Below are 25,424 nucleotides of genomic sequence, written 5' to 3'. Positions count from 1 at the left end.
CCCATAATAAGGTATCAATTTGAATTTTGGCGTCATTGTACTTAACATTAAAAATATCTATTATATTTGCATAATTTTTGTACAAATGTCATTATATTATATTAGCATTATAAGACACTAATATAAATATTTTTGTCGTTTTCTGTTGATTTGTAATATATTTTGATATAATAATTATTATTCAAATATCAACACGCAAAGAGTAAATGGATACCTTGTTATGGGACAGAGGGAGTAATTGTTTTGTGTCTTTTAACTTGTTAAATTGGTATCACCGGGAAAATAATAATTGTAAGTGTTGAAGGAAGATTTCCAAAAAATTATTCAGTAAAGGGTTGTGTTTTTTTATGGGATTGAGATTTTAAGTTAGGATTTACCTGTGATAGGATTTATTGATGAATTTGTAATCCTATGTTTGGTTGGTAAAACAATGTGCATTTATATTTTCCAAATCCACTTTGATTTGTAGATTAATTGAATGATTTGAATTTTTTATATTTTAAATGACATAATTATCCTTTCACAGATTTTTATTTATTGCAATAAATTAAATTTTACATCCATGTTTTTTAAAACTTTATTTATTTTTTCACCAAATTGTGTGTGTTCTAATAAAAAAATTTAATACGATTTTCAATTAATATTAAACAGTATAATATATGTAGATTTATAGAGAATATATAATATATAATTTCTATACTAAAAAATACAATAATTTAATATATTATATTATTTTTTACATTATCGATACTCTTTATCATATCTAATTAAAAAAACACTTTAAACTAAAATAAAAAATTAATACCAGTCAAATAAATTTAAATTATTAATTTATTTAAAATACTATTAATAATATAAATAAATATAAATAAAAATAATGATTATAAATAATTATATATATTTGTAAAGGTATATTCAAATAAAATATTATATTTTTATAGAACCAATAAAATAATTTAAAATATAAATATATATACATATATTATTAAAAAAATGATTTTTTTTGTTGGATAGGAATGTATAATAGTAAAATGTGAAATGAATGAGAATGAGATTTAAAAATAATAGGGGTTGTTTATTACTGAAAAATCCTTCATGGATTTTAAAATTACATTCACTTTAAATTTCATTATTTATTTTTAATCAAACATAAATTTATTGGGGATTTTAGAAACACACTATTTTTTTTTATGAGCTGAAACCCGCAGCTGCTATTCGAAAATGCGCACTGGATAAACCCCGACCGAACCTAATACCTTGTAAATTAGGCCCGACAGAGAAGTCACACTATTTTGATTTTACAAAATATGGTATTTAAATTGTTGTTCAAACAAAAAAAAAAAATATTACTTACTAAGCAGATCAGCAATATTTTTCTACAAATTTCCATTTCATTGAAACTCTCTCTTAATAAAATTCTCTATTCGTTTCTCTACTATTCTATTTTCTATACTAAATTCACCTTAAGGTTATCCAATCTCACTAATTATTCGGAATTATAGAGCGAAAAGAATTATTAATTAAAGCCAATATCAATTTTACACCACCTGAAGATAAAGGACTCGATTATGTAGAGAAAAAATAATCTTAAGATAGAAAGAGATTGCTCAAAAAATAAATATACACAATGAGCACAAGAAAATATATGAACAAAGAATCAATGACCAATGATCAGTTAAAAACCTAAATGGGATGATTCATACTTAAGCTATGTAGAGCAATCCAATAGAAAATAGGGCTAGCAACCAAACATGCGCCGTTGAGTTTTTTTGAAAATATTTTCACCACATTTTTTTCCTCAAAAAATATTATATTGTGTATATTATTAGTATAATTAATCACATAGTTTCGAATTTGTATTAATGTGCTATAAATAGAAGCTATCAATCAGATGGGAAAAAACATAAAAAATTATAACTATATGCACATGAGAAGCATTGGTTATATATTCAATTTAGTGTTTGTGAAGAAAATAATGTTAGGTACTCGAGATCTAGATTGAACAAGTTTAAATAATGTGGTAAAGTAGAAAATATATCAAGTAAGAGTTTGTTGTACTTCGATGTTCCTACCAGATGGAACTTAACATATTTGATGTTGGAAGCATCAATTGCATTTGCATTCGATGAAGTTTTTCTAGATTTGATGTCTCAGATCCAATGTATAGAATTCATCTTAAATCTAATGATAGAATACCTAGTAAGAATGATTGGATGAAGACAGAAACGATGCTAAAGTTTTTGATGATTTTCTATGAGATAACTTGTAAAATTTCTAGGTCTTTATAAATTACTTCTAACTTTTTTCTTTATGGGATTTATAAAGTACATATTTTATTGAAGATTTTTATATAATATAACAATGATGAATTAAATGAAATGACCAAAAATATTTTAAAAAATGACAAATATTGGGGAAAATCAAATAAGACGAATAAGATAATATTTCTGGTTATTGTTGTTGATTCTCGATACAAGTTGAAATTGATGAAACTTATATTGTCTAGTGTAAATGATGTTGGGTTGGCTAACTCAATTATAAAAATAGTTGAAGATGAATGAATTATATGTTACATATATTGATTACAAACAACCAATTATTATGACTAAAAGAAAAATAATGAGCAAGAAAAAATAAAAGTTGTCAAATTTGGGACTTGATGATAATTTTGCATTAAATGATGCGTTGAAAAATATGGGATCTATATACTCCCTCTATCCCATAATAAAATATCTATTTTTCCATTTTAGTCCGTCTAGTATTTATTTTTTTTTAGTAATGGTACTATCTACGTAACATTACAAATACCCTTACAACTTATAATATATTAGACACATACTAACAACGTTATTCTAGTCATTTACTTTATTCATACTACATCCAAATATAATACTAATATATCTAAAATTACGTAAAAAAAAACAAATGAATATAGAATGGAGGGAGTATAAAAAATTTTACCACAAAGATAATGGTAATGATCTTCATAAAATTTTTAAGAAAAATAATGAAAATAGAGAACTAAAATTTGATATTTTAAATTGGTGAGAAAATAATGAATATTAATTTTCTTCTGTGCTCCTATAACACTCAATTCTTTGTAGAATTTTCTTCTGTGCTCCCATAAGCTCAATTCAATTTTCTTTTGAGTATATAAACACAATCTATTTGTTTAAATTTATTATTCTTAATTAATTAATTTACTTATTTGTAGAATTTTCTCATTCGAATTTCAAGTTTTAAATTTCTTCGTTTTATTTTTCTTGGAATGTTTTGATTTGATTCTTGGAATGTTTTGATTTTATTCGAATTTTCTAATTCAAAATTTGAATTTCAGTTAATTAAGTTCGAACTAACTTAAAAAATAAATAATAAATAATAAATGAATTGGTTCGAATTTAACAAAAGACTAAATTGCAAAAAATCCACTCGTAGTTTCATGAAATTGCACAAAATCCTTCTTACTTCTAAAACTGCGTCAAACTCCCTCGTGGTTTCATAAACTTTGTGTCTAACCCTCAGCGGTCCTTATTTCATAAACTTTGCGTCTAACCCCCTCAGCGGAAACCCCTAAAATTACAAATATATTTATTTTTGTGTTAAGAGTTTATTTTTACTATTTTTTTAGGCTAAATATATAAAAAATAAATATATTTGTAATCCTTATTTCATAAACTTTGCGTCTAATCCCCTTAGCGGAAACCCCTAAAATTACAAATATATTTATTTTTGTGTTAAGAGTTTATTTTTTTTTACTATTTTTTTAGGCTAAATATATAAAAAATAAATATATTTGTAATTTTGTAATTTTAAGGGTTTAACAATTTATATTCGCTGAGGGAGTTTGACGCAATTTTAAAAGTATTGAGAATTTGGTGCAATTTCACAAAACCACCGGTGAATTTTGTGCAATTTAAACAAAATCCAAACAAGAAAATCTGGTCACCCCTGGTACTACCAACCAGCCTTTTCTCATCTTATTTCTTCTCCATTTGTTGTTCACTGTCTTCTTTTCATAATTTGGACATTTAAAATTTATTAAATTTAAAAAGTTTAATTTCAGCTGAACAAACACAAGCCCCCAAACATACACTGAAACTAACAAGTTTTACCTTAAAATACTAATAAAATCTCTAAAACACATAATAATTCATTCAATTAACTTTCATCAACCCTTAAATAGTAATCAAATGACCAAAAGAAACACAGAAGAGAAAGTAAAAGAACTCAAATCTAAATTATCAAAGGCAACAAAAAGAACATTTTTCAGGAGGGAATAAAATTAGGAATCAGACAAAAAAAGGTTTATGAGAAGCCGATGAATTCTCTCAAGTCGATATAAGAACACCTGAGCCTGGAAAAATCCGAGCGAAGTAACCCTAGCGGCAAAAGAACATTGTTTACATGGGAGTCGGAGAGTCGACATACTTCTTTCAAAGATCAATAACACGAGACAGCTTCTGAATCCGGTTCAACAAGAAATCCCCTTGCTTGATGGTTGATTGGTAAAGGGCGTTCTTGGCATCGGGACGGTTGGTTTCTAAAATTCCGGCAACTTTGTCTATCTTGCAATGTAACTTCCCCGCTGCTATGAAACGAGATAGCTCCCTATGTGCAACAGGAACATGGTATCAAGACTATCAAAGATATGGAAAGGCATGATAATAAGAACTTACAGGTCAATAAAATCCACAGAGACTCCAAATGCTTTGGCCATAGCTTCGATTGTCACGCTCTTGTAAGATTCCAAGAACTGTGAGTAAACGACAGTTCTGATCTCCCTCATGTAGTACCGGAAGTGTGGATGCAAGTAGCGATCCAACTTGATACGCTTGGTCAAGCCAGCTAGAAATAAATAAATGAATAAATAAAGTTCATAACCTTGTACATAGAATATTGAATCAATCAAACATCTATTATGAAGGAATAAAACCAAGTAATAACAAAGAAGATGCTTACCGAATGCTGTAAAAAATGATTTATACTGGCAGTCGTACAGTGAGTTCAAGAAGTCTGACAAATATGCAATTTTTCCAATGACTGTCAATATCTCTGGGGCGTCGACTACCTGCCATTTATAGTTGGTTAAGCATTGTTGCTGCTTAGACAGGGAAAACTACGGAAAAGATACAAGCAGAAAGTAGTTGAAACAATGACACTTCACACGAAGAAAGTGAGTATACCTTTTGTTTAAGGGAAACTCTATCCAAGGATATGATGCTTGTAAGGACAGTGTAAAATATGAAGGTGTTGTACGGGAAAAGTTCATAAGTTGTGAATGTAGAAATGGAATCAAGGAAAAGACTGGCTGCTTTCTTGAAGTTGCGAGTGGACATGCAATATAAACCCTCATAGACCTTCAATCGGTTCTTCCTCTCCCAATCGCCACCCTCTTCAAACAAGCTGTAATGTTCAAATCAAAGTCAATAAAATAGAACAAAGCTGGAACACAATTTATTCACATGTATGAAATATGTGAGGCTTACTTCTTGGCTTTGTCGATGCTTTTAGAGATAAGATCAAAGTCCATGTGAAAGAAACCAATTTGTAAAGTGTGGAATAGCAGATCCATCTTTTGTCCAACTGCCACAGTCTTGCTTTCTGTTAGCTTGAGTTGTTCGAGTGCCTTCTCCTGTATCCAAGAAAGGAAAATTAGTGAATGAATATAGGACAGGTTAAATAAAAAAAAAAAAAAAAAAGAAAACCTTTGTTATATCTGTACCTTGTCACCAATTCGAATATAAAATAGGGATTTAGCCAAGTGAGCTTCCCTAACTTCACTTTCACCCAGGTTTTCTTCAGCATCAGCAATCCTGTACGAAGTTCCAGAAGGAAAGAAGAAGAAAGCAAAAACTCAATTAGGATGGCATGGTAAAAGGTCTTGAAGATGCTTATCCATCTATTGTACTTGCCATGTATTGAGGATGGTATTTATATTTTTGAAATGCTCGACAAACTATTGCTAGAACAAATGAAAAAATAAATAACTGACAAGATGCTTAGATTACACAACAGGCTGCAGAAGTAACAGGAGTCGGTGAAAACCTCAACAGGCAAGCACAAAAAAAATAAAAAGAGCATCTTGATTATTACGATCTTAATTCACTTTGTTAGATGTAAATTGTAATAAACTAATATTCATTAATTACATAAAATTTTACATTTGCTACAACTGTAAGAAACATTGAAGAAACAAGAAATGTCCTAAACAGTTGGGAACTAGCCAAGTTCAATGCCTGCGAAAAAAAAAATCCAAACAGATGAAGGGTGTGTTTGTGTTCCAGAGTGTTTTGGATTAAGATATTTTTTGAATAAAAAAATGTTTAGCATGTGATGGTTTAAATTATATTTTGAAATGAAAATAATTTTTGAATGTGATATTTTAAGGGAAAAGTAAATGCTGGTCCTGGATGTGATGTTTTAGGCGGAAAAAATCATATTAATGTAAATTTCTAGTGTGAAGACAAGATCGAAGTCGCAAACAAACACATCCTACCCTTTCATGTAAGTATGTATGCCTATTGAATATAGAGTGTAGTGAATTGAAGACATTCCACCTGAAAGGCTTATATGAGATCAATGGCATCTCCATGGCACATAGAAGAAATATCAAATCACCTTCACAGTCTAGAATTTACGGCTAGCACATACTGTGGCTTTCCCACAAATCCCCAAACAACACTACCATCTCCGGTCGATTATCTTGCCCTTTAGGGCAAACCCACTTCAACCCTTGCAAACCTCGCCACCCTTGAATTTGACATTTGCTAAAATTCTCACTAAAAAGGGTTGCAATTATTTCATTAAACAAGTTTCCCTTTCATACACAACTTTTACAAGACTAGCAAAGTTCTCTAGAGTCTAGTCGCATTAAATTTGATTATTATTATTAAAATGAGATTGCACACCATTCCAAGATTACATATTTCTTCAAGTGTTAGTCGGTCAGCTGTCAAAATTTTCCAGACTCTGACATCTCAGATTCAATGACACCATATCAATAGTGATTAACATTAAACAATCAAAGTCAACCTCCAATAGGTAAACAGTCTCTCGGTAAGCACTTACAATCTCCCATTCAAATGCACAATGTTAACAAACTAGGTTTCAAGTTGACAAATACAGAGACAATGATATACACTACTTTCAAAGACTTGTTAACATTAATCACAAGTTTGTATCGATGTTGCATGTTTATAGAGCCCTTTCAGTGCATTCACACGTTTTTGCAAGATAAGTTGTTCATTGAAACCAAACCTACAGAACCCCAAGATCACTAGGGTGTGTTTTATTTGGGGCATTTCTACTATTCCTCCAAAATTTTCCCCCAAAATATCAAATTTATTTTTCATTTTTATAATATACTAAATATCAATTTTTATATTTTACCAAACTAACTATTCCAATTCAAAATTAATCTCAAACCCCCAAGCAAACACAGTAGGAATACCTAAGATTTCCACAAACAAATTAAGTAAACTAAAAGATTAACAATTAACCACTGAAGTTGAGCCTGAAATCTCATAATTTACCAAATGGCAAAACTTACTTCTCATCCAGTTTCTTCAATTCATCCTCGATTATGGCACGCATTGAATCAAGAGCATTTTGGTCCAAACTCAGAACTTTGTCAGCAACTAGGTTTTCGTACAGCGGAGCCATATCTAGAATTGGAAAAAAAAAAAAAAAAAAACGAAAAAGAAAAACCAACCAATTGAGAGAATCAGAATATTCAACCACCATTCATCCGATAAGGCACACAGAAATGTCTGCACAACTCAGAGGGTTAGCAAATTAGATACCATGGGTAGTGATAAAGCTGAAGACCTCATCCCGAATGCGGACTTTTTCGATGTCGTCCACATCGGGTTGCGCGAGAAGGAATAGCTGGTGCGCCAACACCAGCTGCGGCTGCTGTGTTCCTTCTTCACCTTCCATTGATGATTCCTCGCTTCCTTCCTTACGCTCCACTCGAAAACTTTAAGCGATCGAAATCCAATTCGAAAGAGGTTTCTTGCGGAGGGAGGTACAAATTTAGACTTCCATTCGGTTTTGAACCGTCGGTTCAAACCGCGGTTCTCCGGTTTCCGACCGCGGTTCGGTTCAAACCAAATGGTGCACAAACCGATGGTTCGATTTCGATTTGTCTCAAACCGTAAACCTCCGGTTTAAACCGCCGTTTTATGATTTTGAACCGGGGATTTGGTTTTTTTTGTTTCTCTTATTAATCTCTCACTAGGTCGCGGCTGAGGCGGCTGTGTAAATGAATAAAAATTAAAATGGTGTGTGTATTTTATAATAATAATAATATATTTTTAATTAAATTTTTGTATATATTATTAAATTTTTATAAAAATAAAAATAATATTAATAATTAATAAATATAAATAAAATTGAAAATTAATAATACTATAATATTATTTTTTATTTATATTTTAAATTTTATAATTTCTTATTATATAATTATATTTATTTTAAATTGTCATATTATCTATTAGACGATTACATCAATATTTCTATTATTCATTTTTATTTACTTTTAAATTTAAAATTTAATTTAATTATTTACTAAATTTAGTTTTTTAGTTATTTTTATAATATAAAAATCTATTTCATTATTTATATATATGATTTTTATATAATAAATATATCTATATAAAATTAAAGTCTGAATTAAATTATTTTTAAATAAAATTCAATTTTTTTTAAAAAAAAAACATCAAAACTAAATATATATATATATATATATAAACCGACTGTTCAAATATTTCCAAGGTTTTTCTATTATGTCGGACTTTTTATTTTTTGTTATTATATTTTCAATTTTATGTTGAAAGTTTTGAGGCTGAGAAATGAATATTGGAGCAATTTGGGCCACACAAAATTTGGGCTAGAAATTGGATTAGGCCCAAATTTATATGATATTACCCATTTGAGTATTTAACCAGAGTTTGTTTACTTAAGGTGTATTTGTTCGAGGAATTGGATTTTGAGTTGCGATTTAAATAGTAAAAATTTTGAATATAATAGTAGTATGATGTGATATAAATAGGTATTGATGTGATATTTTGAATGTAAAATTAATTTTTAATATAATATAAAAAAAATATATTTTGATTTGATGTTTTTTTGGTGAAAAAATTGGATGAATAATAAAATTTTGGATAAATCCTTTAAACGAACACATCCTAATAACTTTTTAACTATCATGATTTTTCATAAATATTACTCCATCACAAATCAAAAGAGTCATTTGCATAATATTACAAAATGATAATATTTTATTAGTTAGCGAAAATCAAATGAGTTATATGTAGAATATTAAAAAATAATAGTATTTTATTAGTTAGTGAAAGTATATAAAATTTATGATATTTTTGTTATTTGACTTTATGTATAAAATAATTGTATGTGTAATGTTATGTTTGTAATTTAAATAAAAAGATGATTTGTTAAAAAAAATACATATAAGAAAAATAAAGTGTAAAAATCAAATATAGTTCCATTCAAATCCTAGTTTTTTCGTTTTTGGTCTCATTCAAAAAAAATTGTCAAAATTAGTCTCATTTAAAATTTAGTTATCATTCTTATCCTTAAATTTTCAACGGAACATATTAACGTGACTATAACAAAAGTTGAGATAACATCTGATTCGGATGCAACACAACCGTGTTACATAAAATAAGACCGTGTTCAAGCAATTAAAAAGTTAAACACAGGTATATATTCAAACACGGGCGTGTTTGATATAAACATGCCCGCGTGTCAATTTTCAATTCCATATTTCCATAAGCTGGCATGGGATCACATGTCCGACATCCGCTCATGTCCTTTATGTCCATCCAATGAAGAGAGTACACGTGAGTTTATTATGTTTCTTTTTATTCTTTTTAAAAATTGAAATCTGAAGTGGAAGAAAAATTGCAAAAAGGTTCCTAGATAGTCCTTGTCATTTCCATCTTCCCTAGAGCCCGCCGCATTCATTGGATTTTTTTTTTCTCGGCTTCAACCTTCGTCGGCCAGCTTTCAGAGCTGCCGCCGCCGACCAAAAAGCAATTTTGTCTCGTCATCGTCTTCCTCAGAGTCATTGTCAGCCTCCGCATTCGCACCTCAGGTATCTGTCGAATTAAGGCTAGTTTTGGGGTTTTCTTTAGAAAAAAAAAAACAATAAAAAACTTGGGAGGGTTTTGCTGGTTTGTCTTGTAATTTGAATTTTTATTTGTAAACTTTGTATTATTAAATTTCGGACTTGAGTTTAGTAATTAGAATTGTGAAGAGGAAGCTGTCATTGAGAACGACAAGTACGTCGACAGAGTTAACATCACACACAACGACAAGACCAACTTAACCATCACCATTTTCTTACACGGCTAGCAGTCGGTGAACTATAAGAGGAAGGTGCACAAGTCATGGAAGGCCGAGGAGCTCAGGTTTAATGCCAAATTCTTGATGCCACCAAAAAAAAAAAAAAAACATGTTAGGAAAATGGAATGAATGTAATGAGATCAACTACAAAAAATTGCAAGTTTTTTGTAAGGATTTTTTGTTACATCTTAGACGACTAAAAAATAGCATAACTTTATTATTTTACTCAACTATATAAACAATCTTATAATCAAATTCAAATTGAGTGTTGGATTAGAACAGTAATAATGATAATTAGTTTTGTCAAGAAATTTTCACAATTTGTGAAGAAAAGAACAATTCAAACTGAGAATGTTCGACTAGAGGTGCCAAAAGAATTGAAAGAATATATGTTTGTTCTACTCCAATCAACAATTAAGTAAATAGAATATATTTTATCATTACTTAAAAAAATTAATTGAAACTCTTATGTTGAATCTGCTTCAATTTATAGTAATGATTTTCAAAATAAACTGTTGTAGGCCTTTTCAGCCGTAGAATTTGCTCATGCTCCACCTGCTTATCATATATGTCTTGTCTGCTCAAACTTCTTCAGTTGCTTCACCCGTACAAACACAGCCAACATTTAGCCCTAAGTCGACTGATACTGACGAAGACGATGATGGGACAAAATTGCTTCTTGGTCAATGGCGGCAGCTCTAGAAGATGGCCGACGAAGGTTGAAGCCAAGGATAAAAGACGATGAATGCGGGCTCTGCTGCTTCAGGGGGAAGATGAAAATGATGTAGGGAAGGGCTAGAGGACCGTGTTGCAATTTTTCTTCAACTTCATATTTCAATTTTAAAAAAGAATAACAAAAAAATATAATAAACCCACGTGTACTATTTTCATTGGATGGACAAAAAGGACAGGGGCGGATATCGGACAGGTGATCCCATGCCACCTAAGATCATCCGCAATGGAGATATCCACTTTTGGATATCTCCACTATTTTTTATTATCTACATCACTTTCTCTCTCTCTGTCACGTCAGCGGAGATACTCTCTTCTATTTTATATTGGCAACAAAAATACCCATTCTAATGTTTTAATAAATTTTTATTTTCATATTATATATATATTATTTTATAATTATAGTTTTAATTAATTATGTATGTATAATTAATTATAAACTAAATACATTTATTGTTTAATATAATTTTATACTCTCTCCGTCCCATAAGTATAGTCTTAATTGAGTTGGACACAATATTTAAGAAATATTGATATTATATTGGTAGTTGGTAAAAAGTATAAATAAAAGTCTTTTTTGCCCTTGTGAGTGTATTAGTGTAAAAAGTAGTGACAATTGTGTAATAAAAATAAAAAAGTAGGGATAATTTTATGGTGATATGATTATTTATGGAAATAAGACTATTGTTTTGAGACAGACAAAAATGGTAAACAAGACTATTGTATTGGGACGGAGGGAGCATTATTTAATTGCTTCAAAATTTATCATTATATTTTATTTAATAAATTAAATTAAATAAATAGAAGATTTGTAAAAAATATATGTATAAGAAAAATAAAGTGTAAAAATCAAATATAGTTCCATTCAAATCCTATTTTTTTGTTTTTGGTCTCATTAAAAAAGAATTGTCAAAATTAGTCTCATTTAAAATTTAGTTATCATTTTTATCCTTAAATTTTCAACGAAACATATTGAAGTGACTGTAACAAAAGTTGAGATAACATCTTATTCAGATGCAACACAACCGTGTTATATAAAACAAGACCGTGTTCAAGCAATTAAAAAGTTAAACACAGGTATATATCCAAACACGGCCGTGTTTGATATAAACACGCCCGCGTGTCAATTTTCAATTCCATATTTCCATAAGCTGTCATGGGATCACCTGTCCAACATCCGTTCATGTCCTTTATGTCCATCCAATAAAGAGAGTACACGTGAGTTTATTATGTTTCTTTTTATTCTTTTTGAAAATTGAAATCTGAAATGAAAGAAAAATTGCAAAAAGGTCCCTAGATGGTCCTTGTCATTTCCATCTTCCTTAGAGCCCGCCGCATTCATTGGATTTTTTTTTTCTCGGCTTCAACTTTCGTCGGCCAGCTTTCAGAGCTGCCGCCGCCAATGAAAAAACAATTTTGTCTCGTCATCGTCTTCCTCAGAGTCATTGTCAGCCTCCACACTCGCACCTCAGGTATATGTCGAATTAAGGCTAATTTTGGGGTTTTCTTTAGAAAAAAAAAAAAAAAACACTAAAAATTTTGGGAGGCTTTTGTTGGTTTGTCTTGTAATTTGAATTTTTATTTGTAAACTTTGTATTATTAAATTTCGGACTTGAGTTTAGTAATTAGAATTGTGAAGAGGAAGCTGTCATTGAGAACGACAAGTACGTCGACAGAGTTAACATCACACACAACGACAAGACCAACTTAACCATCACCATTTTCCTACACGGCTAGCAGTCCGTGAACTACAGTGTGTTTGTTTGGGGGTTTGTATTTTGAGTTGGGATTTGAATAGTAAAAATTTTGAATTTGAATAGTTGTATGATGTGATATAAATAGGTGTTGATGTGATGTTTTGAATGTAAAATTGATTTTTAGTATAATATAAAAAATGAAAAATAGGTGTTTGATTTGATATTTTTAGGGAAAAAAAATAGGATGAATAGTATAAATCCAATCCAATCCCCCAAACAAACACACCCTTAGAGGAAGTTGCCCAAGTCATGGAAGGCCGAGGAGCTCAGGTTTAATGCCAAATTCTTGATGCCACAAAAAAAAAAAAAAAATACATGTTAGGAAAATGGAATGAATGTAATGAGATCAACTATAAAAAATTGCAAGTTTTTTGTAAGGATTTTTTGTTACATCTTAGATGACTAAAAAATAGCATAACTTTATTATTTTACTCAACTATATAAACAATCTTATAATCAAATTCAAATTGAGTGTTGGATTAGGATAGTAATGATAATTAGTTTTGTCAAGAAATTTCCACAATTGGTGAAGAAAAGAACAATTCAAACTGAGAATGTTCGACTGGAGGTGCCAAAAGAATTGAAAGAATATATGTTTGTTCTACTCCAATCAACAATTAAGTAAATAGAATATATTTTATCATTACTTAAAAAAATTAATTGAAACTCTTACATTAAATCTGCTTCAATTTATAGTAATGATTTTCAAAATAAACTGTTGTAGGCTTTTTCAGCCGTAGAATTTGCTCCTGCTCAACCTGTTTATCATATATGTCTTGTCTGCTCAATCTTCTTCGGTTGCTTCACCCGTACAAACACAACCAATATTTAGCCCTAAGTCGACTGATACTGGCGAAGACGATGATGGGACAAAATTGCTTTTTGGTCAATGGCGGCAGCTCTAGAAGGTGGCCGACGAAGGTTGAAGCCAAGGATAAAAGACGATGAATGCGGGCTCTGCTGCTTCAGGGGAAGATGAAAATGATGTAGGGGAGGGCTAGAGGGACCGTGTTGCAAGTTTTCTTCAACTTCATATTTCAATTTTTAAAAAAGAATAAAAAAAAACATAATAAACTCACGTGTACTCTTTTCATTGGATGGACAGAAAGGACACGGGCAGATATCGGACAGGTGATCCCATGCCACCTAAGATCATCCGCAATGGAGAAATCCACTTTTGGGTATCTCCACTATTTTTTATTATCCACGTCACTTTCTCTCTCTCTGTCACGTCAGCGGAGATACTCTCTTCTATTTTATATTGACAACAAAAATACTCATTCTAATGTTTTAATAAATTTTTATTAATTAATTATAAACTAAATATATTTATTGTTTAATATAATTTTATACTCTCTCCGTCCCATAAGTATAGTCTTAATTGGGTTGGACACAAGATTTAAGAAATATTGGTATTATATTGGTAGTCGGTAAAAAGTATGAATAAAAGATTTTTTTACCCTTGTGAGTGTATTAGTGTAAAAAGTAGTGGCAATTGTGTAATAAAAATGAAAAAGTAGAAATAATTTTATGGTGATATGATTATTTATGAAAATAAGACTATTGTTTTGGGACGGACAAAAATGATAAACAAGACTATTGTATTGGGACGGAGGGAGCATTATTTAATTGCTTTAAAATTTATCATTATATTTTAGTTAATAAATTAAATTAAATTTATTAATATTGATTTGTTCAATAGAATTATATAATATTTGTATTTATATATTTTAAAATTTAAATTGATAAAATATATTCAATATTGGTATCATTTTGTAAAATACAAAATATTATGCATTATCAAAATATTACAAAATTTAAATATAACAATAAATTCAATATAAATTATAAAAACAAAACATATATAATATATATCATATATATATATATACATATGTGCCATGTGTTGAAACACATGACAAATGAATAACATCTTCAAAATATCTCCCAATTTTTATTTTTTATTTTTTTTTTAAAAAAATGATGTGGCGCATCTCTGGAGATGCGCCCATGCGGATGGTCTAAACTGAACAATCCACAAGTCTCATCTTCATTAATTTTCTTTCCTACTATATAGCATTAATCATCTCTCGTACTATTTGCTTGTTTGTATAGTTTTGATAGTCAATTTTCAAAAGCCTATAGTCCTCACGTGTACTTTTCATTCATTTTATCACATTGCATTGGGTAAATTTTCGGTCGAATATAATACTCTATAAAATAGGTCTGAAAAGACAAGTCATACTAAAAAAATATGTGTAACAGGTGAACCTGGAGGCGTCTGCGATTGAATCCATGACTTTATGATCACAAATTTACTTCCCACACCACCATACAGTCCCTTACGGACACACTCCATCTTTTTTTCATTATGCATAACATATATCTGTATATATATAAATCTCTTTTAGTGACAAAACTAGCATCTAAATTCCGGTGGATAAAATGTTATAATTTATTTAATATTTAACTAATAAATTTAAATAAGAAATAATGATAGAATTATATATGAATTTAAATAGTTTTGGAGGGACAAATCATATATAAATATATAAAAATTAATATTTTTAACACTAAAAAAATTATAAAAAATTAGACTTGAGGGGTCAATTAACTCTCAAGCTCCTAGTGTAGTTCTATCCCTGATCTCTTCCCCAATTAATTTAAAGCCAAGGGACTATGGCAGCGGCCGAAGACGCTCCCAGCAGTAGTTGTAGTAGCAGGCTACTCTTAAAGAAATTTGTAACTTTAAGTGGCGTTGCGGTCGACGGACACGTCGTGTCTACGCGCCACCTTCGGTGGTTCATTTACATACGCCAATTTTGAGCTCTACACGTTCCACGACATAGTTGTAGCAAGGCTGATCTCGACATCGATTTGGTCGGGACTCGATCAACTATCAGTTGAACTACGGTCGGAGCTACCTCGCCGAACTCCTGCCTCTGTTCGTCCGCGACGTCGTCTACTTGGTTTCCAACCTGGTCCTCATCGATGACATCACCAAGCTCGCCGGAATCCCTCCCTCCAACCACTGTGTATCCCCCACCTTCTCCGACTGCCCCGCATGCCACTGTTACTTCAATATCAACGTCATGGTCATAATGCAATATGTTTGGGCATGAAGAAATAGAACACGGGCGTGTTTATATCAAACACGGCCATGTTTAAATATATGTATCTGTTTGACTTTTTAATTGCTTGAATATGACCATGTTTTATATAAGACGGCCGTGTTGCATTCGAATTAGATGTCATCTCGGCTTTTGTTACAGTCACATCAGCATATTTGTGTGAAAATTAAACGGTGAGACAGAGACAAAAAAATGATAACTAAATTTTTAAATGAAACTAATTTTGATAATTTTTTTGATTGAGACCAAAAATAAAAAAAATAAGATTTGAATAGAATTGCTTTTTATTTTTGCTCAAAAATAAAATTTTGGGCGGTAAAGAAACACAATCATACCTAGGGGTGGGCATAGTTCGGTTATTTATAAATATGCAGATATTTAATATCTGAACTAAATCGAACAAATATCCGAAATTAACCGAAACTGCAAACCGTATTCAAATCGAAAATTTCGTTTAACCGAAAACCGAAAATATTTGCAAATAACTCGAACTAAATCAAAATTTAGAACAAATACATTAAAAAATAATTAAAACTCTAATTAAATATAAAATATTAGCAAATATTTCAAATATCAAAACACAAACCAAACTGAATATAATTATTAATATAAAATTTAGAATATAATAATATAAATATATTCAATTTGGTTAACCGAAAAAAAAAAAATGAAAAATCGAAATAGCACCGAACAGAATAAATATCAAATATGCAGTATTTATATTTGAACCGAATTTGCTCTATTAACCAAAAATTTGATTCAATTCAGTTCTACGGTTCGATTTAATTTTTTGACCACCCCTACCAATACCCGTTGTGTCACTAAGGCCATCTCCAACGGGGCTGTAATTTTGACATTGGAGTTTTCTTACTCCAATCCTAGGCTATTTTTACAATAAAAATGGTGTTTGTTACTGTGCAACACTATTTTATTAGTGTTTTTTTTTTAAAATAAAATTGTATATTAATTAATTAATTTATTTTTTAATTTTTTTAAAAATATTAATTGTAGATATAAAAAGTGGTTTATAATAATATATAAGATGAAATATTTGAAGAATATTAGTTTTGAAGTAAAAAAATATAATTGTAGATTGAAATAAAAATTACTATATTTTTAGAATTATAGTGGGATAAACGAAATTGTCAGTTCAAAATGGCCTAAAAAACATGAAAATGACAAAAGAAAAAAATAAATAAATAAATAATCACCCGACCCGTCCGACAAATACGCCCAATGTCTTCGGCCACTGCTTAATCTTCCGGTAAGAAGCAGAGCACGTCGTGTCGTCTCTCCCTGTGCGTGCTTCTCTTCTGTCGCTGCTTCAACCGCCTTCCTCTGCTACAGCAAAGCCACTTCGTCTTCTTCACCTGTCTACTATGGCCGAAGATGCCTGAAAAAAATGAAACTTTGTAAGTTAACAAGAGTCTTTCTTCAGTCGCCTTCGACTTCAGACATTCAGAATTTCCGATCAGCTCTGCGGTCCTTTTATTATTGACTTATTAATTTATTTATTGTGAACCACAATTGTTATGCCCTCGCAGGATGTCGTTCCCGGCGAAATCCATCTACTGATCCATGGGCTCCAACTCCAAGCTCTCCCCAAAAGTAGTCGAAGCCGCCTTAAAATCTTTCAAAAATTGGAGGGCGGCGTTGTCTTACTTCCACTGGGCCTCTAATCAGGAGGGTTACTGGCACAGTTGCTATACGTATAATGCCATGGCTGATCTTCTATCAGATGCTCGACAAAATGCCCCACTGAGAAAGCTTGCCGAGAGTGTGCCCAATTCCCGGTGCTCGTGGACGCCGGGGGCGTTGGGATATTTTCTAAGGTGTTTGGGGAGGTTGAATCTCGTTAATGAAGCAAATTCTTTGTTTGATGAGATGAAATCGTCTGGTCATTGTGTTTTGAATAACTACAGCTATAATTGTCTGCTGGAGGTTATTGCCAAGAGTGGTGCTGTTGATCTGTTGGAGCGTAGGTTGGATGAAATGAAGAGTTTTGGATGTCCTGTTAGTAAGTATGTTTTGACGCCAGTTCTACACTGCTACTGCAATGCTGGAGAGCTTGATAAGGCTATGGTAGTTTTTAACCAGATGCGTGCCGAGGGGTGGGTCGATCAGCATGTTTTGGGTATTTTAGTGTTGCATTATTGCAAAGCAGGGGCAGTGGATACTGCTTTTGAGTTGGTTGAGTGGGGTGAGAAGAGTCTCAAGATTAACTTGAATGAGAAGACATTTTGTGTTCTGATTCGTGGGTTTGTGCGCCATGGAAGAGTGGATAAAGCTCTTGAACTATATGATAAAATGAGGAAAATTGGGTATATGCCTGATCTTTCTGTTTTTGGAGTTTTAATTAGTGGTTTATGTGGGAACAATGAGGTGGGAAAAGCTATAATGTTGTGTGCTGACATGAAAGAGTTGCGGATTTCTCCTAATTCGTTTATTATTTCTTCTGTTTTGCCATGTATCCGTGAAGAGAGAGAAATGGTTCAGTTTCTAGAAGTTTGCTTTATGAATTTGGGTGCGGGGAAACGTATGCTACTTGAAGATCTTGTTAATGACGGCTTTGCTGATAAAGCTTATCATATGCTGAAGGCAGCAATGGGATCTGGAATTAGTGAAAATAGTAAACTAGGCGATATAGGTTCGATGAAAGATAAGCTGGATATAGCCTGTTTTCAAACTGTCATTGATGGTTTGTGCAATGCTGGCGAATTAGATATGGCTCTAGACCTGTTCAGTGATATGGATCGGAGTGGTTGTAAACGCAGTGTGTTACTTTTCAATAATTTGATTCTTTCCTTGAGCAATGCTGACAGATTGAATGATTGCTTTCAATTACTGAATCGGATGAAGGAAACCGGATTTGAGCCAACACATTTTACCTTCAATTGCATATTTGGGTGTTTATGTAAACGAGAGGATGCTGCTGGAGCTCTTGATTTGTTAAGGGAGATGCGTGCTCGTGGGCATGAGCCATGGATAAAACACTATACATTGCTTGTCAAGAAACTATGTGAAAGTGGAAAAGTTAGTGATGCTTGTAAATTTCTTGCTGATATGATCGAAGTAGGATTTCTCCCTGATATGATTGCATACTCTGCAGCTATTGATGGTTTTATCAATAACAATGAATTGGATCAAAGTTTGATTCTATTCAACGAAATTTGTGAAAAGGGCTATTGCCCTGATGTCGTTGCCTATAACACTGTTATTAAGGGGTTATGCAGGGCCCATAGGATAACAAAAGTGATCGACATTCTTAAAGAGATGCTTGGCAAGGAACTTGCCCCTTCAGTAGTTACATACAACTTGCTGATTAATTTGTTGTGCAAATCGGGTGATACCAATAATGCCATCCATTGTTTTTCAAGGATGAAGGAGAACGATCATGAGCCTAATGTCATTACATACACAACTTTGGTAGATGGGTTATGCAATGATGGAAAACCGGATGATGCTCTTAAAATTTGGTCTGAAATGGAGGATAAAAGATGTCAGCCAAATAGTATTGCTTATATGGCTCTTATTCATGGGCTTTGCAAGTGCCAGAAGCCAGATGTTGCTTTGTTTTATTTGCAAAAGATGGAAGAGAAGGAGATGGTACCTGATAAATATGTTTACGAAGCATTAATAGATTCTTTTAATTCTAACTCAAACAAAACCATGGCTGATGAATTATCAGAAAAGATGGCCAGGCTGAGTACTGCATCCTGATTAGGTAAATTTTTGAGGTTCTTATTACATAGACTTGGTTATGTGTTTAATCAGTTTAAGGTAACTATATTGGATCAAACTAGTCTTTTTTAACCGAGTTTTGTAATGTATGGAATTTTGATTGTTTGAGTTTGTGTCTAGATCAGTTTAGCTGTTTTTTCTTGTTCTTATTTTAAGTTATATGCGTAAGTGTTCATTATGACCTTTTAGATAAAATATATTATTGACATTTTGGTGTTTTATACAACTAGTTTGATAATATTTTGTTTACTACACCTGTAGAATTATGGCAATCAAGGTTTTAAAAGTTTTGTGTGAAATTAGCCTATATATGCCCTAAGAGTGTTCATAATAACAAAATGTAAGACTAATCACGATTGTCCATGTTGACAATCTAATCTAGATCTAGATGCACATGTTCAATTTTATGGGAAGTGTTACTTGTTAAGTAAATTGTTCTTTATAATTACAACACCATAGTCATCAACTTAATATTGTATTGTGCTATTTTTATTTATTATGGTTGAAATATGTAGGTATTTTCTTGTACACGTGAGCTAAAAGTGCACAGTGAATTAATGCAATGAAATGAAGGTGTGAATAATTTCAGCATTGATGATTGAACAGCTTAAGTGAATGCAGTGAAGCAATTTGACAAATCTCTTTGTGACACTCAGCGAAGAGGAATCCAAGCATTAACAGTTATATGATTATGAGCCAGCTTTCACTTATCATCAATAAGGATCTAGACTAGAAATACAGTCGAGTCCTGCAGAGATTCAGGTAGTGTTCTTTCGTGTCTTTGTTTTTGTTTATGCTTTTGGTTTTGATGTTTTTGAGGTGAAAATAGTTGATTGATGTGATGTTTTATATTAAGAATGAGTATTGAATATGATATTTTTTTAGAGAAAATTTGATCGAATAGTAAAAAAATGGGTTAAAAAACACAAATGAACAATCCATGATTAGCCATCAAATTAACGAGTTATCTTGTTCCTTGATTTTACCATATAGCTATCTTTAACAATTAGGAATGTCACATTTGGCACATTGAAATTGATACTTAAAATTTACAAATTTCATTTATTAACAAAGGTATGATATAACTTCTGATATAAATTTGGCGGGTTTTACTTAATTTTGGTAATTTTGATGTTCTTTACAGGACCCAATGTGCCTTTATGTTTCCTAATATATTTTTCTTGGAAGAGGAGAACATTGTGCTTTGTTGTGGGAACGGCATAATACTGGATCGATAAGTGTGGCGCTCGGAATGCCTGGCTAATTGAGAGATAAGCTCTAATCAAGAAAGAAAAGAGCGCATGTAAGTAGGAGCAAAAGGAGGCAACATAGAGGAACAAGAAAAAAAAGAGGAAGAGAAGGGCGACAAAGAGGAAGAGAAGGGCGACGCCAGGAACCTGACTTCTTTGATGATTCTTGATATTCGATGGTGAAATCAATTTCTATTCCTTTAATTCTATATATGAATTTGATAATTCTTTCAATTATTTTGTAAATTTGTTTGGACAACTAAACCTTTTTCTAATTTGAGGATGACAAATAGATTCAAGTTGTGAATTAGTGAGATGGGATTGTGTTTTTGACTTAATTCTTATTAGTTAATTTGATATTCATTTGTTTCTTTTGTTCATCATGCTCAAACTGGAGAAAGTATTAATTATCATTCAAATACACACTACACTGGCAGAACTATATAATTCATAAATGGAACGAAAGGGTTAGAAATTGTTATTACCAATGAAATTCAGGAAGTTGTTGGGAACCTGAGCCTATCTTCCTCCAATCTCGATCATGTGAGTCTCTCTCCTCCCTTCTTTTGCAGCCGATTCCTCATGCTGCTTTCTGCATTTCCCTTTTCCTCAATTAGAGATTAACCATTAACTAGCTTTCATGGCTTTTGGAGGTCCAATTTTTTTTATCAGCCGGTGATCTTATTGTTCGCACATTAAGTTTGTATTCACTTCTGTTTTGTCTTCTTGAAAAATGCTTTGAAACATTTTGGCTACCACGGTTATGTAGATCTGCTAAATATATGCTATTAATGACTCTTGCTATGCTACACTTTGTATGACAATATATAATAGCAAATACCAATTCGATCGTTGTATTTTGTCTGATGAAGTGGTTAAGGTTTTTCAAACTTTCCGATTATTCTCAAAAGTGTTATGAAATCTTTGTTAGCTCTAGATTTCTCGTATATGTGTATATCCACATTTTCTTGACATTGTTTTGTTTTTCTAGATTACAGTAAAGTATAGGATTAGACATTTCATATTATATATATTCTCCTAATTTTGTCGCAATAATGTATGAATACAAGGGGTTCTTCCTTTTCTTTTAAGCACACACTTTTAGATGAGATGAATGAATGTACGATTTTGCAGTGGTGCTAGAGCCAAAAGACCTTGGTTTGGGAAATCTATGGTACCTTATCAAACAATTAGTTCCATGTTTAATACAATTGCCTCTGTAGGTATAAAGTTTAATATATTTCACTTGTGCTCTCTGTACTTGATTGCAAACTGGAGATGTATATTGTTTTTATGCATCTGGTGAAATACAGATAAGATGTAATTTTCCTAAATGTGGGAGGAATTTCTTTTGCTGTTTGTGAATTTCCAGGTTTATGGAATTGCAGTTCCTGTTAATGCATAAGATGCTGAAACAACACCAAGGTTAAGAGTAAATTGTGCTTCAAGAGAACAAATGGGGGAGATTTCTGTTAATTCAGATATGGGAAAAATATCTTACCGTAGTTTGTTATTTCTGGTCGAAGTGAATTTATCTTATCCATTGTTGTTATGTTTATAGATATGATGGATTTAGAAAGATATGTTATTTTGAAATAAACGACATATGTCTACTTCATAAATGTAAAAGTCAGAGTTAAGTTTCTGTTCATATATCTGTTGGTTGTAGTCATGCAATATACTGAATACCATATGAGATGGTGTTCGATATATGAGTTTCTTGGTATAGATGTTACTTGTTTTGAAATTTCGAAAGCTTTAAGATGAAAGTTAGGGTCTAATATGATTGTGATGTTTCTACTGGAAATTAGGAGTGGAAGTTAAATTTCCTAAGTGAAATGGTGAAGGAAATACTAAAATAATCCGATATCGAAGATAAATAAAAGTACATCTGGACACAACGTATATTTTGGAATCACCAAATGCCCTCGATAGTTCGTAACTAGTTATGCTAGTTCGAACTTGATAATGGGAGACATTTTAGATTATCCTTGAGCATGCCTAAGACGACAATTGTCCAAATAACAAATTATTGTTACATTATTAATAGAATGTAAGTGTGGAATATAATTTTTTAAGATAAAATCGTTACAGATGGTAATCCATAATAAAAAAATTATAAATTGCCACATTATAAAAAAAAAAAAAGAAACGCAAGCAAACACTAACACTTTATTAATGTTAACGGTTTTCAACACGGATACAATTATTCTTAAAAAGTAGATAAAATAAAATTTCACTCATGATTAATAGTTATCACAACCACGCATGGCCACATCAATCCCGCCACCAACATCGACAAATTTACCATTTACCATGATAGTCCTTGTCTTTTCCTTTGCTGGTGCCACTACCACTCGACCCCGACCTTTTTTTATTTGGCGCCATGGTGGTTGGCTCCACTCCAAAGGGATTATCCACGCCAACATTGGTTCCCGGTGGAACAAAAGGCATTTGCCCGACCATATTGTTTACATCATTTCCAAATTGAGTCACGGCTTCTTTCAACGATTGTAGTTGCTCATATCCGAGTCCCTCCAGACTTGGGCTTCCAAAGGGTATCAAATTCTCCCTCATCAACTTCACCAATTCTTCACCCCGTGCTTTCTCGGCAACGATATTCTCCTCAACTCGAGTCAGATCATCTATCTCACTTTGTTGCATTTGGGCCAAGTCTTGATCCTCTATCCACTGATTACCTACATTGATATTCTCCGGGGCTAGAAACTTGTCAGTGATTGAGTTGATATTGGGATGTCCAAACGAATGAGCTTTGTCTCCTGGGGAGAACACTACGATGCCGGCCTCTGCACCTGTTAGAGTGCAAAGTTCACTTGCTTTTTTGAAAAGCCCGGGTCGGCGCTTTGAGAATGTTGCTTGAAGATCACTTTTTTTCTCTATCTTTTCCATTGGGATCTTGCGACGACCGGCCTTTCGTTGCGAAGATTCGGATTGATCTTTAGAAGTGCTCATGATGTCAAGGATGGATAAGAAGTTAAGCTTGTAAGATTTTAAACAGGAAAAGAACAAACTAATTATGCATTAGTGATATTGCTGTGTTTTTTCATGCATGAATGTGCTAATATTTATACTAGTCTAGACATTGTTGATTTTTTTATTTTTTTTTAGGAAAATGAAATTGATGGCCTTACTCCACTTTTGGTTTACGTAAAATTTATCATATATATAAAATTCTTCTTCTTATTATTAATAGTTAATTAATGTTGGATATAAAATTTTTCCAAATATTTGACTCAAAATCTTGAAATTTAGTATTAAATACTATTGTGATATTGCTATTTTTTCTTTAAAGTCAAATCACATAATACTTATTTTCCATTCAAAATATAAATAAAATTATTAGTTCTATTTTCAAAAACTTAACACATAAAAAAACTTTAAAAAAAAAAAAAACCTTAACACATAAGACCTGGGATGATCAAGTTAGTCGCTAGTTCGAATCCCACTTACACCTTCCTACCCGTGCTGATTTGCAAGCTAAAAATGAAATAAAATAGATAAATAGAAATATGACACAAATGAACACACCATTAGAGCGTGTTTGTTTTGTAAAATAGTTCGAAAAAATATATATATATATATAATTTTTTTACTTAAAATAGAGAAAATTGTTAAAGTAATATTAAAATAATAAATATGTATAATAAATATGTTTGTTTACTTATGGGATCTGATTTTCGGTTTTACTATTCTAATTTTTTTTCCATAAAAAATATCAAATTAAACACCTATTTTTTATTTAATATATTATACTATAATTAAAATTACATTCAAAACATCGTATCAATACATATTTATATCGCACAAATAACTATTTCAATTCAAAATTTTACTATTTAAAATCAAAATACAAAAACTAAAATCTTACAAGTAAACACACAATCTTAGGTTAATTGGGCTTGGGTTTTAACTTATTTTTCAAAATAAGTTTAAAACGTCAAAATATATTGAGTAATACCAAATAAAAAACAAAGATACGAACAACTTTTGAATCATAAAATGAAATTAGTACTTTCGGAGAGATAAAGTACAAGCTATAAATTACAAAAAGACTTATTTTCAAGAAAATTATCTCCTTTAAATTGTTTTTGAAGCATGGAAGGATCTTTTCAAATATTAAAATGTTTAAATATATATATATTATTTCTAAAATACATAAACATACACAAGGGATCATATAAAAGCTTGTTTTTTTCTTCATCAAACCTAAGAAAAAATACAATAAGGAAGTTGATAATACAAGTAGAAAAAAAATAAAATACAATAGTCTAGTGTGATGTAGCGACACCAAATAATAATACAATAGTATTTATAGTGGAGAAAAATTCATAAACATTTGTTATTAAGCTCGGATTCTCTCCTTATCATTTTCTGATTTATAAAAATAAATGTAATTAGAAATACGAGAATATCAACGTAGATATTAA

The 25,424-nt window shown here is 31.3% G+C and overlaps 3 protein-coding genes across 8 annotated transcripts; 1 reads left to right on the top strand and 2 right to left on the bottom strand.

Moving 5' to 3' along the window:
- Nucleotides 1–4,218: 4,218 nt before the first annotated feature.
- LOC127241115 (26S proteasome non-ATPase regulatory subunit 6 homolog) lies at nt 4,219–8,019 on the bottom strand. Its single transcript, XM_051260017.1, has 8 exons — nt 7,803–8,019; nt 7,550–7,664; nt 5,723–5,813; nt 5,487–5,632; nt 5,184–5,403; nt 4,960–5,068; nt 4,677–4,845; nt 4,219–4,608 (listed from the first exon to the last, which is right to left on the bottom strand). Exons 1-8 carry the CDS (start codon nt 7,936–7,938, stop codon nt 4,434–4,436), a joined length of 1,161 nt encoding a protein of 386 aa, XP_051115974.1. The 5' UTR covers nt 7,939–8,019; the 3' UTR covers nt 4,219–4,433.
- Nucleotides 8,020–17,207: 9,188 nt separating this feature from the next.
- Nucleotides 17,208–22,627, top strand: LOC127241097 (putative pentatricopeptide repeat-containing protein At5g08310, mitochondrial). 6 transcript variants are annotated; one of them, XM_051259990.1, is made up of 6 exons: nt 17,208–17,397; nt 17,530–19,709; nt 20,242–20,488; nt 20,871–21,155; nt 21,414–21,519; nt 22,349–22,627. In XM_051259990.1, the coding sequence occupies exon 2, from the start codon at nt 17,564–17,566 to the stop codon at nt 19,703–19,705; it is 2,142 nt and encodes a 713-aa protein (XP_051115947.1). In that variant the 5' UTR covers nt 17,208–17,397; nt 17,530–17,563; the 3' UTR covers nt 19,706–19,709; nt 20,242–20,488; nt 20,871–21,155; nt 21,414–21,519; nt 22,349–22,627. The 6 variants fall into 6 exon arrangements, with proteins under 6 accessions (XP_051115947.1, XP_051115946.1, XP_051115950.1 ...); XM_051259989.1 differs by lacking the exon at nt 21,414–21,519; XM_051259993.1 differs by lacking the exons at nt 21,414–21,519; nt 22,349–22,627 and having other exon boundaries at nt 20,242–20,299; nt 20,383–20,488; nt 20,871–21,379.
- A 653-nt stretch (nt 22,628–23,280) lies between these two features.
- LOC127240982 (agamous-like MADS-box protein AGL29) lies at nt 23,281–23,949 on the bottom strand. The gene has a single exon (XM_051259856.1). The coding sequence runs from the start codon at nt 23,947–23,949 to the stop codon at nt 23,281–23,283; it is 669 nt and encodes a 222-aa protein (XP_051115813.1).
- Nucleotides 23,950–25,424: the final 1,475 nt, after the last annotated feature.

Source organism: Andrographis paniculata, unplaced genomic scaffold (genome assembly GCF_009805555.1).
Source record: "Andrographis paniculata isolate CXL003 unplaced genomic scaffold, ASM980555v1 Contig80END, whole genome shotgun sequence".
In the NCBI taxonomy this organism is placed as follows: domain Eukaryota; kingdom Viridiplantae; phylum Streptophyta; class Magnoliopsida; order Lamiales; family Acanthaceae; genus Andrographis; species Andrographis paniculata.
Note: the sequence above shows the minus strand (reverse complement) of the source record. Positions and strands in the feature narration are given on the sequence as shown.